Source organism: Macrobrachium rosenbergii, chromosome 30 (assembly GCF_040412425.1).
Source record: "Macrobrachium rosenbergii isolate ZJJX-2024 chromosome 30, ASM4041242v1, whole genome shotgun sequence".
Classification (NCBI taxonomy): Eukaryota; Metazoa; Arthropoda; class Malacostraca; order Decapoda; family Palaemonidae; genus Macrobrachium; species Macrobrachium rosenbergii.
Window position 1 is genome coordinate 2,082,614 of NC_089770.1, and position 19,030 is coordinate 2,101,643.

Sequence of the window (19,030 nt, forward strand, 5' to 3'; positions counted from 1 at the left end):
GTTTGATAGCTGGGAAGTTTATCTTTTTTGTGTTATCGAGATTTTTGCAAGTTAATGGACGTGGTGTTGATTATGGTTTATGGGCACCCGTCCAGCTACTTGCCAGACCTAAGGCTGCTTATTAATACGTTTTGGAGGGGAAGGTGTATAATTATGTGTATATATATATATATATATATATATATATATATATATATATATATATATATATATATACTGTATACTGTATAATGTTTAATTAAAAGTATTAAGATTTTCATTATATATACTGTATACTGTATAATGTTTAATTAAAAGTATTAAGATTTTCATTATTTAAGGTAATAATTAAAATGAAATCAGTTTCAAGTTTTTTCTTTTGTAACTGATAATAATAATAATAATAATAATAATAATAATAGAAGCGAGAGAAACTAATATCTCTATATCAATTTATTGTATGGGGCTTTCCCATAGGCCCAACTTGCCATAAATAATATAAAAAATGACAAACACTTATTTGTGACAGGTGTTTTTTCCAAAAAAAAGCAAGTAAAGAAAAAAGGCTTTGTCAGCAATTTTTTTTTCCCGCGCATGCGTTTAATTTTAAAAAAAGCTTTGTCAGCAACTTATTTCCCGCGCATGCGTTTAATGTAAAGAAAAAAGCATTGTCAGCAATTTTGTTCTGCGCATGCGTTATTGTAAAAAATAAAGCTTTGTCAGCAATTTTTTTTCTGCGCATGCGCCTCATGTACTTTTTACACTTACATTATTTATGCTTATTTTCGACAATGAATTCCTTTTTTTATCCATAATTGCTTCAATTCCGCGTCTTCTTCGGCCCTGGGCAAGAAAATAGATAGGTTAGACCATCCTTTTGGCTCATGGATTAAGAAAAATACCAAATTTAAAAAAATAACTTAATAACGCAAGCAACTTCTTATAATTTGAGCAGCTATGTAGTAAAACGGGATTTATTTTTATTTATTTTCATTATTACAAATCAAAGATTCTGATACCTGAGCCAATCAGTATAGGGTCGAAAGCGTTCAAGCAGAACTCATACGAAGCAGAAGGCACAAGTGTAGGCCTATGCGTCGGAAATATAGGCCTATGGAAAGGTGGGCCTAGGAGACACCTTCAGACGGATTGTCTGAATTGGTAGGCTATAAATTCATTGTTTCTCTCTCTCTCTCTCTCTCTCTCTCTCTCTCTCTCTCTCTCTCTCTCATCCAACTCCTTCTCCCTCTCTTTACACCTTATCTTTTATCCTCTCTCTCTCTCTCTCTCTCTCTCTCTCTCTCTCTCTCTTCTTCGTCGACCAATCAGCAGCGTCCTTCCATCCGGCACCCGGGTCACGTAGGCCAATCAGCTCACTTATAATTTCCTCCTTTGTGTCGTACAACCGTGGTCAGTATCTGAGTTATCTCATAACACAATAGTCTTGATTTTTCTTTCTCTCTCTCTTCTCTCTTATATATATATATATATATATATATATATATATATATATATATATATATTCTTATCTTATGATTCTATCACTTTTTACGTGGTTCATTTATCACACATTACCACAGGTGAAAAATAAGAAACCTCCGGTTTCGACTTTATATTGACGAAGGATGATACAGAGTGTAGTCTGAAATATATATATATATAAAATATACACAACCGTTATAGGCTCCATATATGAGGTGGGAGTGGCCTTTAAAACTCATTAATAAAAATCACAATAGACTCTCAGGGACATTGCTGAGATCATAGATACTGTGTTTAGAAATATTTTTCATATATCTCTACTGCCTACCTTAAAGTTTAATCAATTTTACAAAATTTCTTTTGATATTAAAGGATACCTGATGGCTTATGGTTGTACTTTCTTTTATGAAGCTAGATTCAATGATGTTCCTTTCCAGTGTCGTATGATTGTTCTCACTAACATGTTTACCACTGGTGCATATCTCACACATTTCTTATGTTGTTCAATTCTTTTTCAGAGTTTGGATTGGCAACAGAGATCTGGGAGTTCTTGATAAACATTTTTTTCAATTGAGAACAAAATAATATGTATGTATATGTATGGTTCCTTTCTAGTATGTATTGTATATATGTTTCAAATTTATCTTAGTTTAGGAGGGCGTAGGATTGATAGTGTATTAGAAGCAGTGCATAACAGGCATCAAACCAGAAAAACACAAAAATTTGCTTGAACTGCCTTATTATAGTATGAAAGATATCCTCATCTTTTAAGAAGTGTTAATGTCGCATTTAAGAACAATACAACAATGAAAATGTACTTCAAGAACTCTACAGACAATATTAAAAATGTGTATATAAAATTCCCTTGTAAGTCTTAGACAACTTTTATATTCGGGAAAAGCACTATCTGAACAACATAAAAATCACCTTTATTTTTGTATTTTCATGCTATCAACTGGGAAGGGCAAAAGGGGATTGTGTATATTCTAATAATGCACTGAAAGGAACATTTGTTATTTTGTTATGAATATCCAGTCAAGGATGTATAAACTTGATCCTTAATATCAAAAGAAATTTGTAAATTGTTTCTCAGTAGAGATATATGAAAATAGGATCTCTATTTGTAAACACAGTACGAGGGTACAAGGTTAATCCGGCCGATGACACCGCGCACGTGTGGATTTGAGGTGACCTATGGTCTGTTTATCGCAATGTCCGTGATTTTTTAGCCAAATGAGTTTTAGCCACTCCTACCTCGACACCTGGCCAGAGTGGGTATATGGAGCCTCCCAATTTTGTGTATGCATTGTAGTTTCTTGTAGTATAAACATGTATCAGTTTTGTGGAAATTCGGGAAAACTGGTCAGGACCTACACCCTAATTTCTTATTTTTCACCTGTAAATGTGATATATATATATATATATATATATTATATATCTATATATATAAAATCTGTAAATATATATATATAAGAGAGAGCTAGAGAGAGAGCGTAGGGGGAGAGAAAGAGAGAGAGAAGAGAGATGATGTATGTATATACGCCTGTATTACGTCATATTTATGACATGAAAAAAAATCACATATAAATCTCGTCTAGACACTTCTCATATTTCTCTCTATCTTATAAAATCACCTTTATTGTATTTTCCTCTTTTTGTTATTTTAAGCTCTCTCTCTCTCTCTCTCTCTCTCTCTCTCTCTCTCTCTCTCTCTCTCTCTCTCTCTCTTCTGATAAAACTCCGGCTACACGAATGACCTTCTTGTCCGGAACTCACCCTGATATGATTTGGCTGAGTTCGTAAACATTTCTTTTGTTTTGCTGTGAAAATGAGAGAGAGAGAGAGAGAGAAGAGAGAGAGAGAGAGAGAGAGAGACACTAGTTGTCGTGTTATATTAATTTTGATAAAATTAAGAAAAGTGAGAGAGAGAGAGAGAGAGAGAGAGAGTTTTATTAATGGTTTTGCTGATTGACTGAATATTATATACACGACTTTTTTTGAGAACTGACTGGTAATACCGTGACTTTTGTTGCCCAGACCCGGATAAAACTCCGGGAACACGAGAGTGGGAGAAAATACCGAATTTTCTGATATTTTTTTTTTAATTCAGGCTTGAATTCACTGGTATTTTTCATTGTAATGAATATTTTTTTATTCAGGCTTGAATTCACTGGTGTTTTTCATTGTTGAATTCACAGATATTTTTCATTGTAATGAATCATTTTTTTATTCAGGCTTGAATTGTCATTGTAATGTTTTTTTTTTAATTCAAGCTTGAATTCACTGGTATTTGTCATTGTAATGAATAATTTTTTTTAAAGAAATTTTGGCCTATATATCACAAAATGACTGAATATCTTTACTGATATTTTTCATTGTAAATGAACAATTTTTTAAAGAAATTTAGACCTCTATATCACAAAATAACTGAATATCTCTACTGAATTTTTCATTGTAAATGAATAATTTTCTTTAAATTTAGGCCTATATATCACAAAATAACTGAACATCTCTACTGAATTTTTCATTGTAAATGAATAATTTTCTTTAAATTTAGACCTATACATCACAAAATAACTCAAATTAACAATTATTCCCAACGTTTCAACTCTCCTCCTCCACCATCTTCAGGAATGGAAGCCCTAGAGACGGCCCTGGGGTACTGGGAAGACGCCCTAGCGGCCTACACCGCCGGAGTCACCGGGGGCGTGGCCCTGACGTCGCAGGAGGAGGCCGAATTCACCGCCCTTCTCCAGAGGGTCATAGACGACGCCTATAGCCTGCAGGACCAGTGCGAACACTTGTTCCTCCATCAGGTATATAAATAAGTTCGTGGTAATAATAATAATAATAATAAATAATAATAATAATAATAATAATAATGATAACAATAATAATAATAAAATTATTATTATTATTATTATTATTATTATTACTATTATTATTATTATTATTATTTTTATTATTATTATATTATTTTTATTATTAATAAAATTGTTTTTAGTATTATTATTATTATTATTATTATTATTATTTGATAATAATAGTATTACCGTATTAAGAATAATTGTAATTGAGTCATTTTATTATGATAATGATGATAAAAATAAAAATAATAGTTTGATGATAATAATAATAATAATAATAATAATAATAATAATAATAATATATGTGTATAAAAATTTTAACAAATATTTTGAATGTATGGTTAATAATAATAATAATAATAATAATAATAATAATAATAAAATTTTGTAATATATTATTATTATTATTATTATTATTATTATTATTATTATTATTATTATTATTATTATTATTATTACCGCTTACTACTTGTGCCAACAACAGTCTCGCTGCATTTCCCCTGACCGATGTTTCTCGTTGTTTCCAGCATTCGGTGCTCTTCCGGTCCTCGAGCGTGACTCCTGTCCCCTCTGACATCCAGGGGGAGGCGTACGAGAGGCGGACGCTGACGTCAGCTTCCTCCTACGAGAGTTTCGTCTCTGCGTCAGGAGACGTGAGTTTGGTCCCGATACTCGTTGTGGGGTTTTTGTTGGTTTTCTGGGAATATAGACGAGTTTTTTATTCTTTCTGTTTTCTATAAATGACAGGCAAGTTTTACTATTTATTTTCTATAAAAAGTACTGAATCTTATGTGGATTTTATAAAAAATAAAGATTGAAATGTGTTATGTTTTTTTTCTATAAATAAAAGGCAAAGTTTTGCTGTTTATTTTCTAAAAATCAAAGACACTTTTACTGTTAATTTTCAACAAAAAATACTGAATCTTATGTGGATTTTCTATACAAAAATAATTGATTTTCCATAAAAAGTACTGAAACTTATGTCGATTTTCTATAAATAAAATACCAACTTTTAATTTTGGTTTCTATTAAAATATTGAATTGTTGGTTTTATAAAAACATATTGATAAAAGATAAAAAAAGTGTTTTGTTGTTTTTATTTTCTATAAATAAAAGACACTTTTACTGTTAATTTTCTATCAAAGATACTGAATCTTATGTGGATTTTCTATAAAAAAATTATTGATTTTCTATAAAAAAAATTTAAACATGTTGATTTTCTATAAATCAAAAGACCATATTCTTTTTATTTTCTATTATTTCTATAAATAAAAGAATGAGACTTATTATATTGATTTTCATTAGATAGAAGACCAACTTTTACTTTTGATTTTCTTTAAAAAAAAGATTGAAATTTGGTATGTTGATTTTCTATAAAAATGGACAACTTTTTTATTTTCTACAAAACATATTGAAACTTGCAACATGTCAAAGGTGTTTTGCGGTTTGGTACAAGCAGCAATGTATCCCAGTGAGGCCTGAAAATAAAGTAAATTGCTGTAAGTTTTAATTCATTTTATTTTAATATTTATTTATTTTTCATATCTCTTTATTTGACTTACTCTCAGATTGCTGATCTCCGCGACTTGGAGGAATACGACGAGGCCGAGTATCCATTGTATTTCGCAGCTCTCAAGCAGCACGAGGATGGTGGTATTCCTTACAGGTGAGAGAGAGAGAGAGAGAGAGAGAGAGAGAGAGAGAGAGAGAGAGCTGCACACATTACAGAACACTTTCTCACCCAGATGTATTTCTAGCAAGGCATTTTCTCTGCCAGAGCTGAACACATTTCAGAACACTTTCCCACCTAAATGTACTACCAATGTCCTACAGAACACACACTACAGAACACTTCCCACTCAAATGTACTACAAATGTACTTCTACAAAGCACTTTCTCACCCAGATGTATTCTTAACAAGGCATTTTTTCTGGCAGAGCTGAATACCCAACAAAGCACTTCACACCCAGATGTATTCTTAGCAAGACACTTTCTCTGACAGAGCTGAATACCCAACAAAGCACTTTCACACCCAGATGTATTCTTAACAAGAACTTTTCTCTGACAAAGCTGAACCCAACAAAGCACTTTCACACCCAGATGTATTCCTAACAAGACCTTTCCTCTCCCGACAGAGATGTCCGCACAGAGAGAGTTAAGTGCAGCAGCGACGTGGAATACATTTGCAAGGTCCACTGCATCCGCCTAGCCTGCCAGCTACTGTTCGCACAAGACGACACCAAAGAATTCTTCGCTTCGTATGGCAGACAGATCATAGCTGACCTCCTTGTTCGAGCTGCGAAGGTAATTCTGATTTATTGTTCATTTTACTGCAGTTAATTTTGTCTTCATGTTTATTGTTTTGGGGCGAGTATAAAGTTAGGAAGTAGTGTTATGAGTTGATGTTATAACCTGACGTGGGCTAAATTTTTGGGCTTCTATGGGCACCAGAAGAGTTATGAGACCCACCCCTACTTGGATGACCTCGTACGAGGGTAGTGCCACCAGTACACCTCACGCGGTTCGCTGTAGGCATTACTTGAGGTCCTTTGCAGCGTCCCTTCTGCTCCTAGCTGCAACCCCTTTCATTGCTTTTACTGTAACTCCGTTCAGATTCTCATTCTTCCATCTTACTGTCCTCAACTCTCTCCTTAGAATATTGCTTCAGAGTGCAACTGCAAAATGTTTTCCTCCTGTTACACCTTTCAAACCTTTTTACTGTTTAGTTACACCTTTCAAACCTTTTTACTGTGCAGTTACACCTTTCAAACTTTTATTACCCTCCTGTCACACCTTTCCAACCTTTTTATTCTCTTGTTACACCTTTCCAACCTTTCTACTCACTTTCCTTTACACAGGAGAACTTTCCAACCTTTTTTTCTGCCAGGACACCGTGGTGGAAATGAGTGGAAGTGAAATCACAGGAGAGATACATGAGCATGAGTGGAGATGAGCAGAAGCAAAATCACAGGAGAGACATGATGCTCATCAGAAGTGAAATCACAGGAGAGACATGCCCATGAGTGGAACACTAAATTTGTGAGTGGAGATCAGTCCAGTGAAACCACAGGAGAGACACAAGCATGAGTGGAGATGAGTGGAAGTGAAATCACAGGAGATACATTCCCATGAGTAGAGATCAGTGGAAGTGAAACCACAGGAGAGAGACATGCCCGTGAGTGGAGGTCGGTGGAAGTGAAATCACAGGAGAGAGACATGCCCATGAGTGGAGATCGGTGGAAGTGAAATCACAGGGAGAGAGACATCCCCACGAGTGGAGATCAGTGGAAGTGAAATCACAGGGGAGAGACATGAGTCTCGGATGAATTTCACAAAGTAGGCGATGAGGAAGATGGTGGTAAATACAAGTTATAAATGAGATATCCTCCCACTGGTTGGTCTCTAAGTCCCCTGAGAGCTTCTCCAGCTATTATTGGGATTCATACACTGGACAAAACACTAAGCCCCCTTTTGGTGGACTCTCTTCTTTTGATAGTCTTGTTTCGGGGGGGAGGGGGGCAGGGGGTATTTAGAATTAAAGCCGGTCTTCTTATTGATGTTACTTTGTTAAATTTAGCTCAGGGCATTAGGACGCTTGTGGCTACTACTTTCTCTCTCTCTCTCTCTCTCTCTCTCTCTCTCTCTCTCTCTCTCTCTCTCTCTCTCTCTCTCTCTCTCTCTCTCTCTCTCCTTTGGTAAATTTCATTATTTTTATTATAATCGTATGTAAATATAACACGGTTTTGACATTCTGTTTGAGAATTCTATAACCCAAACCTCTCTCTCTCTCTCTCTCTCTCTCTCTCTCTCTCTCTCTCTCTCTCTCTCTCTCTCTCTCTCTCTATATATATATATATATATATATATATATATATATATATATATATATATATATATATATATATATATATAGAGAGAGACATACATACATATATATATATATATAGAGAGAGAGAGAGAGAGAAAGAAGAGAGAAGAGAGAGAGAGATCATGACATGATAGACATTTGGCTCTCCGCCTGTTATATGATGTTAAGAGATAGATTCCTTCCCCTGTGAGCTGGTTCTGATCAGATATTAACCTCATGAAAATTTGAGGTCTTTTTCAAGGCGAACTCGTGATCAGCGACATTGCTGCTCTCTCTCTCTCTCTCTCTCTCTCTCTCTCTCTCTCTCTCTCTCTCTCTCTCTCTCTCTCTCTCTCTCTCTCTCTCTCTCTCTCGTGTTAAAACTTTTTTTTTCATTTTGTGAAATGATATTTTCTCCTTTTTATATTTTTTAGAGAATATTATCAAACTCTATTTTTTTTTATCTTTTCTTGAAGTTATATTTTCTCTTTTTTGTATTTATTTAGAGAATATTTTAAAACTAACTTTTTAGCATTTTTTATTAAATGATTTTTTATTTTTTCCAGAGAATATTATCAAACTTCATTTTTTTAAAATCTGTTTTTGAAGTTATTTTTTTTCTCTTTTCTATTTATTTAGGGAATATTATAAAACTTTGTTATTTTTTAATTTTTTATCAAATGATATTTTTCTTTATTTTTCTCTTTTCTATTATTTTATAAAACTTTAGATTTTTCATTTTTTTAATTTCTCTTTTCTATTTTTTTAGAAATTTTTTTTAAAATTTTTATTTTTTTAAGTTCTATATTCTCCCTTTTGGAACGAACTCTCTGTAAAAGTTTTCGCTTACCAAGTGATACTGTTTTTATTTCCTGTTAGGAGAATTTGTAATTTATTCACATAATTGTTAAGTTTTTATTTATTGTTAGGAAAATTTGTAATTTATTCGCATAATTGTTATTTTTTTCAGGTGTTCCCACAGTGTTCATTTCTCTGGTTTTCAAAACTGTTACAGCAACAGTTTTTGATTGTAAAATTTTGAGAGAACTTGAAAGACCTTTAGTCGTTTTAAAACTTCTGTAATTATTATAGAATTGACGTTCATTTATCAAAAAGATCATTTACTATGACAATATATATTTTTAATAAAAAATGGAAAAGGATATTCTTCAAATTTCATCACTCATCAAATCGGTTAAGAAAATTCTCATACTTTCAAAATTCCTTTCGTATCTTCATATATCCCAAATAACTTCAAATGTGACAGTAATTTTTAGAATACGTAGATAGTTATAATCTGAGGAAGATACAATTCAAGGACTGTATTTTTTGTGTTTCAAATGAAATTTTCCACTGTATTTTCATAGTTTGAAACAGCAGATTTAGTATATTTCTACAGTAAGTGAAAAGTCAGCCTGAGTGTGACACTAACATATAATAAACCCTGAAATTTTCTTTGAAGAAATACTCATCTTTTAAATATACAACTGAATAAAATACTCATCTCTCAATATACAATAGTTGGGTATTATAAAATACTCTTCTTTAATAAAATACAGTTGTCTATGATATAACACTAATACAATTTGCTATGATCAAATACTCATCTCTTAAAAATACAATGGCTTTTATAAAATACTTATATTTAAAAGAATACAACAGTTGACTGTGATAAAATACTAATACAGTTGTCAATGAAAAAATACAACAATTGTCTATGACACAATACCTTTAAAAAATGACAACAATTCTCTATGCCAAAACCCTCACCACTGCCTTCATCTTCGTAGGATCCGAAGGACGTCCTGCAAGCCTACGACGACCTGCTCGAGTTCCTGGCAGACTGCGACTGGACGCAGGTCGAGGCAGAGCTCCAGAGCCGAGGGGTCAAGGCCATGACCTTCTACGACATCGTCCTGGACTTCATTCTGATGGACGCCTTCGAAGACCTCGAGAATCCTCCCTCGTCTGTGACGGCCGTCGTGCAGAATCGGTGGCTCTCGAACGGCTTCAAGGAGTCTGTGAGTTATCTGTGGACTTCTGTAGTCTGTTTTCCCCCGTCTGTGAGTTGTCTGTGGGTGTTCTGTAATCTGTTTTCCCCCTCTGTGAGTTGTCTGTGGGTGCTCTGTAATCTGTTTTCCCCTCTGTGAGTTGTCTGTGGGTGCTCTGTAATCTGTTTTCCCCCCTGCGAGTTGTCTGTGGGTGTTCTGTAATCTGTTTGCCCCTCTGGGAGTTGTCTGTGGGCATTCTGTAATCTGTTTTCCCCTCTGGGAGTTGTCTATGGGCATTCTGTAATCTATTTGCCCTCTGTGTATTACAATAAAACAGTAATATATTACAATACACTACTGTATTTTATCTCCTGATTCCCAACAGCAACTATAAAACCACTGTCATTGTATCACAATACAGTATCGTATTTCATCCCATTCCCATTTTCTGCAGGCTCTATCAACGGCTGTGTGGAGTGTCCTCAGAGCGAAACGACGTATGCTGAAGTACCAAGACGGTTTCATAGCCCATTTTTACGACGTATCCGAGCACCTGTCCCCAGTGCTAGCCTGGGGGTTTTTAGGACCAGACGAGAATTTCAAGGACCTCTGTGTTTTCTTCAAGGTATAGAGCACAAGTTCATTATTTCTATTGAGGGATCAAGATTTCAGTCATTTTTATACTTTGGTGTGCCACAGTCTCCAGTAATGTGCAGTCTTGGATTAACTTGTACATGTATATTGTGTTTTTAACTCATTTGAACATTTAAAAAGCTGGCTGGCACTAATTTATTCAGGATTATGTCAAGTTTGAAAATACCAGATGTAGCCACTAGTGTGTTGTGAGTTCATGTATGCATTGATATTGCAAATAACCATGGAATGGATTTGGTAAAAAATATGACTTTTGTCATCAGTCATTATGTGGGTGACACTTATTATCATCACAGTTTCTACCACTATAGCATATTTTAGCCTCAGGCCTTTTATTTTGAAGCCTTATTGTCTTTCGTACAATCATAAAGTTAGTTTGCAATTGGCATCTCAGGGCTATCATCAAGAAACATTATTGTCTTTCTTTGTTTTTATGTTAATTTCGTCAATCCCTGATACAACCCCTCATTTCAGGACCAGATTGTCGGCCTCATTCAAGACCTGTTCAGCTTCACCAACGTAAGGTACACGACGGTAGAGGAGTTGGCTGCGGACGTCATGAATTTGACCAAAGAGAGGTTCCAAACTATAGCGGATAAACTAGCCTTATAGCACTCTCTTGCAACTTTGCTCGTACTTTATCAATTCCAAATACATGTATGTACATTTGTATAGCCCTCTTGTATATATGGACACTAGTACTGTGTATGTATTGTTCTCCAACTGCTCAGTAAGTGAGGTGACAAATTAATTGGCAAAATTATACGTACTGAATTTGAAGGTTCTCGACATGAAGGAGAACCTTTAAAGGTAAAATGAGAGAGCTGAAATGCTGCAGAGAAATATCTTGCAAGAACTCCTTTGTAATTTAACCTACAGTGGCTACATTTATTCAAGAGTACAAACGGTTGCTCCAAAGATTCCCTTCTTGTGTGGGTGTCAGAGCAGGAGACAGGTTCCAGAATTCAAGCTGCCTCAGTTTTCTGCATTTGTTGGTGTTGGTATACACTTGTACTTATTTAATCATTATTAAATCATTTTTCAGGTGTTTAGCATCATATGTGATTTCCTGCCTAGATCACAGCAGGATGTGTTAGAGATTTCAAAAGCAATGAAAACAGTTTCAGACAAGTACAGGAAATCCTTCTCAAACAGTGATGCACATTGTTGTCCTCTTCAAATTTTTTCTGGGATGTTTAACCTAGGACACACATACCTAGATGCTGAACCATTCTGTCCAAAGAAGTTTTGTCAGTGTGAGAGCCAAGTGCTTGTGGCAATAGGCTGGCTCTCCTAAGAGGACAGTGACTTCAAGGACTTAGCGTTCAGTAGACTTGCTGGAGATAACCTCTGCATTCTGTCACAGGGCTTAACAACAGCCATACTGGTCCTTTGGGTGGGAATTGTATATGCTCAGGACAATAATCTTTACTGAGAAAGGAATGCCAAGTTATTGAAAGGAAGGACTGGGTACAGGCTGCTGACAACTTCAGTCTTGACTCTAAATAACCTTAGAAAGAACTTTCTTATCAGCAGAGATTAGGTATATAGGCTGCATTCCATCCAGAAACAGTGCCTATGGTTCAAGACACCCTTATCCATCACTCCAAAAGGAACCTTTACAGCCCTTCTAAAAGAACCCAACTTGCTCCCTGCTCCTACTCCCTCCCCAAAAACCATGATTCACAGCTCGCCACCATAACCTTAGTCCTTAGCTTCTTGCATTTGGCCAAATAGAGGGAGACTCTTTCTCATCTTAAGGCTCATTGCTGTTTATTGCAGTATTATTGCAGATGCCCTCAACTGAAAGAGTGATTATGAAGGTCATAAGTGAGTTTGTAGAGTAGGACACCACTGTTAATAATACTCTTACCAAGGTAAGATTATTCACTCGTGCTCAAGTAGATCGTAGCATGTTTCTACCAAGAGAATAAGTAGGTTTCTAAAAATGTTAGCCTTCTGATCTTCTGTGGCTTGTGTAGTGACAGGTAGTTAGTGTCAAGGCCATCATTTTGTTGTTATGCATTTATCCTTCATTGGGTTGACCTGCTATTCTGACTATCTGCAATATCAGCCTTTGGTATTGGCTTCCAGTGCAAGCACTTCTCCCCACCTGTATTCTTTAATGGCTGGAGTTACTGACATTTATTAAGCTTGTGTACTGGTGTTAACCTTAAAATCCCAAACATCAAATTCCTCCACTTGCAGCCTGAATAACGAATAAGACTAGTGAGCCCACCTGTAAATAGCATACTGTACATTAGATTTACCTTCAGGGGAACCGTTCTGTTCTAATTCAAGTTGCCTCAATGAAGAAACCTGCCTCAATGGAGAAACCTGCATACCAAGAAAGGGCTTTTCATCATAAAGAGCAGAAAAGATCATTTTATTTCACTCTAAAATACCATAACTGTACAGTATTTGTGGAGCAATGTCTTTTATGGGTGCCATAGATAAATATTTAATCTCCCTTAAGTCTGTTGACTGACTGCATGTACTTTTATTATGTAATAAGTGAGTGATGAGAGCATCCTGTGTAGACTAATAGTACTTTATGCTGGCCACCACAAATTGAGGTAGTGTGAACTCTGGACCGTGTCTCACTTTCCAAGACCAGTGAAAAGCTATTTGTAAAGCAGTGGGGTCTACCTGTGAAACGGAATTCATTTGTCGAGTTTTACTCTCAGTTCTTATAGTGTAAGTGAAATGTTATTGATTACTTCGTCATCCATTTATAGAAGACCTAATATACCAGATGAGGCATTTTACTTATTGCCAGGGCAAAGAGGTTCCTTGATCTGTAGAATTGCTGCCATTGAGGGCTGAGTGTACGCCTACAACAGGGATGTGTACATTAATTTTTTTAGACTTTTACTGAAGACTATAAAATATTTTGTAGTATATGTTTATGATTTAACTAGAATTGGATGTTCATATCTTCCCTTTTAATTTTTATCTGTATCACTTAGAATAGGAATATGGCCCACCTTTAAATTTGTTATTGTGGATTTTATTCTACTTTTTATTTTGTTTTGTACCTGTGTGTGTGTTGGTCTTCCTTACCTGCTAGAAATTTAGGTGAAACTGATACAGAAACTAAATTTTAGTTTTGATGATATTCTTGCCTTAAAAGAATATCCTTTCTTTTGCTCATGTTATTTGTATCATGGTTTCTATGATATCCATTTGTTTCAGTTCTTGACAGCTATGTATTTGACAGGATAATAGTTCAGTTTCAACCTTAATATGAGAAGGATTCATTTGAAAAACAAAGACATCTTGAATTACAGACCAGATGGGCCTATACCCTTTTTGTTAATGCCAAGAATCCATGTTTTCTTTCCAGTTGACAGAGTTCATTCAGAACATGATTTCCAGATGGAATCCTCTCATCCAAGAAAACTCCTTGTTTTTGTGGTCAAAATAAACTACAGCTGTATTTCAAATACAGTTCAATATGATAATGATCTAAAATTATGGCTCAACTTGAATTTTAATGTATTTATGTCTGTGCTCACTTTTGCAAAAATGTTTTTAGTGAAGTATTCTCATGGTACTCTATTTAATGACTGGCTGTCAAGCCAGAAAGTTATGAATATATTTTAATTAGTATGACTGTTATTAGTGTCAGGATGGTATTGGTGTATAATTGTCATATAAATGGATGATTAGATGAAAAAGGTCAGTAGGTTATGCTTTTTTCGTTTATAATCTCACTTCTGAAGTACATTTCATCCTTCAAGGACAGTGAGTCAAATTTGGTTTTTTCTAACCAGATTTTCTTAAATTTTAATAATATTCAAAGCATTTAGGCTTTCCTGTGCTGCCTTATAGTATTTGGAGAAGAGGAAAGCTTTTGTAAAGTAGATGTGTTCTGTCCTTTTTCAATTTTTAATTTTTTATGAGAATGACTGATTTATAGTGTGTTTTTCTATTAATACAGTACTTTCAAGACCCCTGTTACTGTGGCATATAACTCTCTTGCTATGTGTGTGTTGTGTTTTGAGAATTAATTTTGACAAAGTTTGTTTAGTTCGCAGTTTGAAACACTGGTGTCACCCTATTGAGCAGTTTGTAAAACTTCCTTCACAAGCAGCACTCTTGTTATATAGTTAACCAGCATGAAAGAGGCTTTTCGAGAACTTCGTCATCTTCTAACTGAAATGTGAAATAAGATAATTCGTGCTGGTTGTCAACAATATACATGATACTGTAAAAATAGTTGTTCCCATCCAGCTCCTGAGAATTCCATGTAGTTTGTACAAATTACACAGGGAAGCATGGTTGGTTAAGCGTCCTCTAAACTTTTCTGATGTTGTAGGATACATTTCTGGCAATGAATATGAAAATCTAGAAGTTAATGAATGTTGATTTCTGGTCATGAATGTAAATGTTATTCATTCATTCACTTTGTGATTTTCATGTTTTATTGTGGATCATATGTTCAATCGTAAGGGTACATGGCAGAGTCACAGCTGTGCTTATATTGACTAGCAAAAAGACATTTAGCGTAATATTGTTATGTATGGGCTATGAATTATGTGCAGCTCTCATACATCAGTCATGCCTTGTATAGACTGAAGATAATAACTTCCTGTCATAATAAAAATAGTCTGTTGTAGTAATTTATGTAATGTGACTGGAGGTCCTCTTTTAGCGCAGTCATGTCAGATGAAGTTGCGCACTCAACTGCATTCAGTTTTTCAATTGTTCTCTGCAATAAGCCTGATAAGCTTTTACTCTGCATCATTTAAATCATGTTTTATACATCAAGTATTCACAGTTGGAACATATATCAGTTCTTTTTCTTGTTTATTTATTTGAACAAACTTTTCTGGTACTGTCTAAGTTTTTTCTACCGTCTTCAGCATGCCAAGTACTGTAATGTGAAAGTGCTTTTATTGAAATAAGCAAACTAATTCAGCAAGATTGGCAATTGTCAATTCCTTGCTTCTGATTTGTTGATCCTTCTAGCTGAACCTCTCATAGTTGGGTGGATGCATCAGTGGGGTGCTGCCTGAAATTATTTGAAGTTCATATTTGATAGTAACCATTCACTACTATGACTGGTGAAAGGAGTTCTTGATGAAAAGGATGGCTCCTTTGTGGCAATGAAGAGAGGGAGAGAATTTCATCCTTTGTGTTTATTGAAGGTCAAAGTTACTGAATGTTACAGGCCTCCATCAGTTTTAATTGAGAGCCAGGTTCAGCATCTAGAAACCAACTACCTGTGATAATGTAGGACAGTAAAGTATAAGCATTCTTGTTCTTTCTCTCATTGATTGTGGATTCTCCCTAACTGTAGATGGCAGGATTAGGGTAAAAGTGTGAAGCCACCCTTCTCTTTTAGCATTTAAATCGTTAAACATCATTCCACCTCTTTCAAAAAACTGTCAAGAAGTGGAAGGGTCATTTATGAAGAGTAGGCCAACTTTGCATTGGTAGACGTAGCAAAGGCAGTTTCATCAAGTATTTTTAAAGATATTTTTAGCGTTGCCAGTAGTTCTAGACATTGGTATTCACAACATTCCTCTTGTAAATTTTTGCCTATTCAGTCTGCCTATTCAGGAAGGTGCAGTCTGCAAGGATGCCTAGACCATCCTGCATTAATACAGGCAGTAGAGATAATAGGCTACGATTAATGGAGCCCCTGTTCACTTAGCAACTTCACCCCTCAGTGAATATGAAGGAAGAAATTCTCTCCTTCCCTTAGTGAAAGCACAATAGCCAACCTATTCATCAGAATCCCTGGCACTTGCCTAGGTTCTGAACACCAACACACTAGGACTGCCATAAAAAATTATCCACTTTCAATTTTTTTTTTTTTTAAGTCACACTGATGCCCTGCTAGACAACAAGAAATTCAGTGAGAAGAAAGGCCAGCCAATCAGAAGCAAGGATTTGGTGGCTGTACCAGTCCCACTAACTACATCTCGTGTCACATTTCGATAAAAACATCACCATACTTTTATACGTACGCTGAAGGTGGGAAGGAATGTATAACAAAAATGTTTGTTCAGATGGATAAGTAAGACTTTGAACCAGTATGCAATCTACCTATGAATTTTGGAATTATAATATAGGCAAAAATGCTTATCAGACAGATTGGAGAAACGAATAAAATACTGAATGTAGTTGGGTGAGGAATTTCAATCAACATAACATTCTACATAAATATCAGATGTGGTCACAAATACATCAGTGTCCCCATTCATGTTACTGCAGTACATGAAGACACTTATGGTTCTGAAGAATTTTTCAGAAGATGGTACAGTAGTAGTTTGTATGTATATATGATTCTTAGCTGGGATATTTGTTGTTGTTACATAATACCAGACATTTTTATGTGAGCACAACATTTCACTAGTTATGTTTCTCATATGAGGTGCTTAGTTAATCACGTACGGTTGTTTTGTTTTTTGACCGCACAAAATAGCTGTAAGGATGACTTCAGTATTAGAAGATAACCTTTAAGTAATGTATCTATCTATTTAAAGACGTTGCTTACATACCAAACTTTTATTTTGTAAAATGAACTGAAATAGATTCCTTCATCACTGCCATAAAGGTTTTCATACACACAAGTCCTTGCTTTGTATGAACTGATTCTGCTGTTGGTGTCAGTTGTGGGATAGACTTCCTCATTAAGATAGGAGTTGTTGGAAGAATTATGAACATTCTGAGTTAGTACTGTGCTATTGTCCCAGGAAGGGGTGTCTAAATTATCTGTACTGTCTTATTTGTTTGTCTTATTTTGAGCCTACCACTCGATGGTTAGTGTTTATTTTCTGTTCTTTGTAGGTTTCCATTTTATTTCTCCACCTCCAGCATTCATATTTTATTTTTCTGCTTCATGAATTCCTTAGTTTTCACTACATTGTAGTTTTAATGGCAATATATATGACTGCAGTTTGAGAAGTCTTCCAGCAACTGAGATCAGCCTTCTGAAACTTTAAAGGAATGGTTTTGTATGTTAGAAACCTATAACTTTCATGAAATTGTTTTTTCAAATGCTAGATGTTACTCTCAATAGTTGGAGGTAATACACCTTTTCCTCTGAGATGTTAAAACTGATGTTTGATGACTTAGAGTCTTAGACTGTACAACTGATTTTACTTCTCTTCTTTGGTAATTTTACTGGCTGCCAGAATTCAAAAAGATTGAGGATTTTCGTGAGAAATCTCAAGTTCATTATTTCTACAGTATGTGAGCTCATAGGTTAGTAACTGTAATTATGGAGTCGGTACAGTCTTTTATCATAACTTTAATGCAGTGTCCAACTGTAATAATAATTTAAAGTTTGTCAAGAGCATTTATCTCTGCGTTTTTATTTTTTTTACTTAGTTTCATGTACTTAATTTGCTATCGGTACATTACTATAAACTGAAATTGTTAAGCAAAAATGCAATTCTATGTTAGTCCCAAATTTTGTGACACTTGACAATAAAGTAGCTGCTGATCCCAGGTACATTTCAATTGATATGTGGTAGGTGTTATTCCCATAGGAACAGTGTACCCTTATTGTATAAAAAAAAAGTTAAGTATACCTTAGTTTTACCAGACCACTGAGCTGATTAACAGCTCTCCTAGGGCTCGCCCGAAGGATTAGACTTATTTCGTGGCTAGAACCAATTGGTTGCTAGCAACGGGACCTACAACTTATTGTGGAATCCGAACCACATTATGGCGAAATGAATTTCCATCACCAGAAATAAATTCCTCTAACTCTTCATCATCGCGGCTGGGAATTGAACTCCGGCCCGTGAAGTGACAGTCAGCTCTACTGACTCACCCAATGAAAGCTTTCCCTTACTATAAAACATCATATTTTACTTGTGCAGTATCGCCCATTATACTGTGGTGTTATTCAAGACTATTGGCATCCACAGAAATCTCCCTCTCCAGAAAGCCCCTGTAGGTGGGTAGTACCACCAGAACACCTCTGTGGTGTGCTGTAGACATTATTTAAGATTCTTTGCAGCGTCCCTTAGGCCCCTACCCCATAAGGGGGTAGTGCCGTCATTGCACCACATAGGCATTAGTAAAGGTTTTTGCAACATCCCTTCGACCCCTAGCTGCAACCTCCTTCATTCCTTTTACTGTACCTCCATTCATATTATCTTTCTTATATCATTCTATCCACCTTCTTCTGACAATTATTTCATTATGCAACTGTGGTTTTCCTCCCGTTACACCTTTCAAACCTACCT

The 19,030-nt window shown here is 35.2% G+C and overlaps 1 protein-coding gene across 1 annotated transcript in view; it reads left to right on the forward strand.

The window, feature by feature from the left end:
- Positions 1-18,281, forward strand: part of Miga (mitoguardin) — a 395,312-nt gene extending 377,031 nt beyond the window's left edge. The window contains exons 5-11 of the mRNA XM_067131459.1: positions 4,093-4,277; positions 4,856-4,981; positions 5,897-5,994; positions 6,464-6,632; positions 9,966-10,196; positions 10,621-10,791; positions 11,295-18,281. Coding sequence (XP_066987560.1) covers positions 4,093-4,277; positions 4,856-4,981; positions 5,897-5,994; positions 6,464-6,632; positions 9,966-10,196; positions 10,621-10,791; positions 11,295-11,432 — 1,118 coding nt within the window. The 3' untranslated portion in view covers positions 11,433-18,281. The remainder of the gene's footprint in view (positions 1-4,092; positions 4,278-4,855; positions 4,982-5,896; positions 5,995-6,463; positions 6,633-9,965; positions 10,197-10,620; positions 10,792-11,294) is intronic.
- The last annotated feature ends 749 nt before the right edge of the window (positions 18,282-19,030 follow it).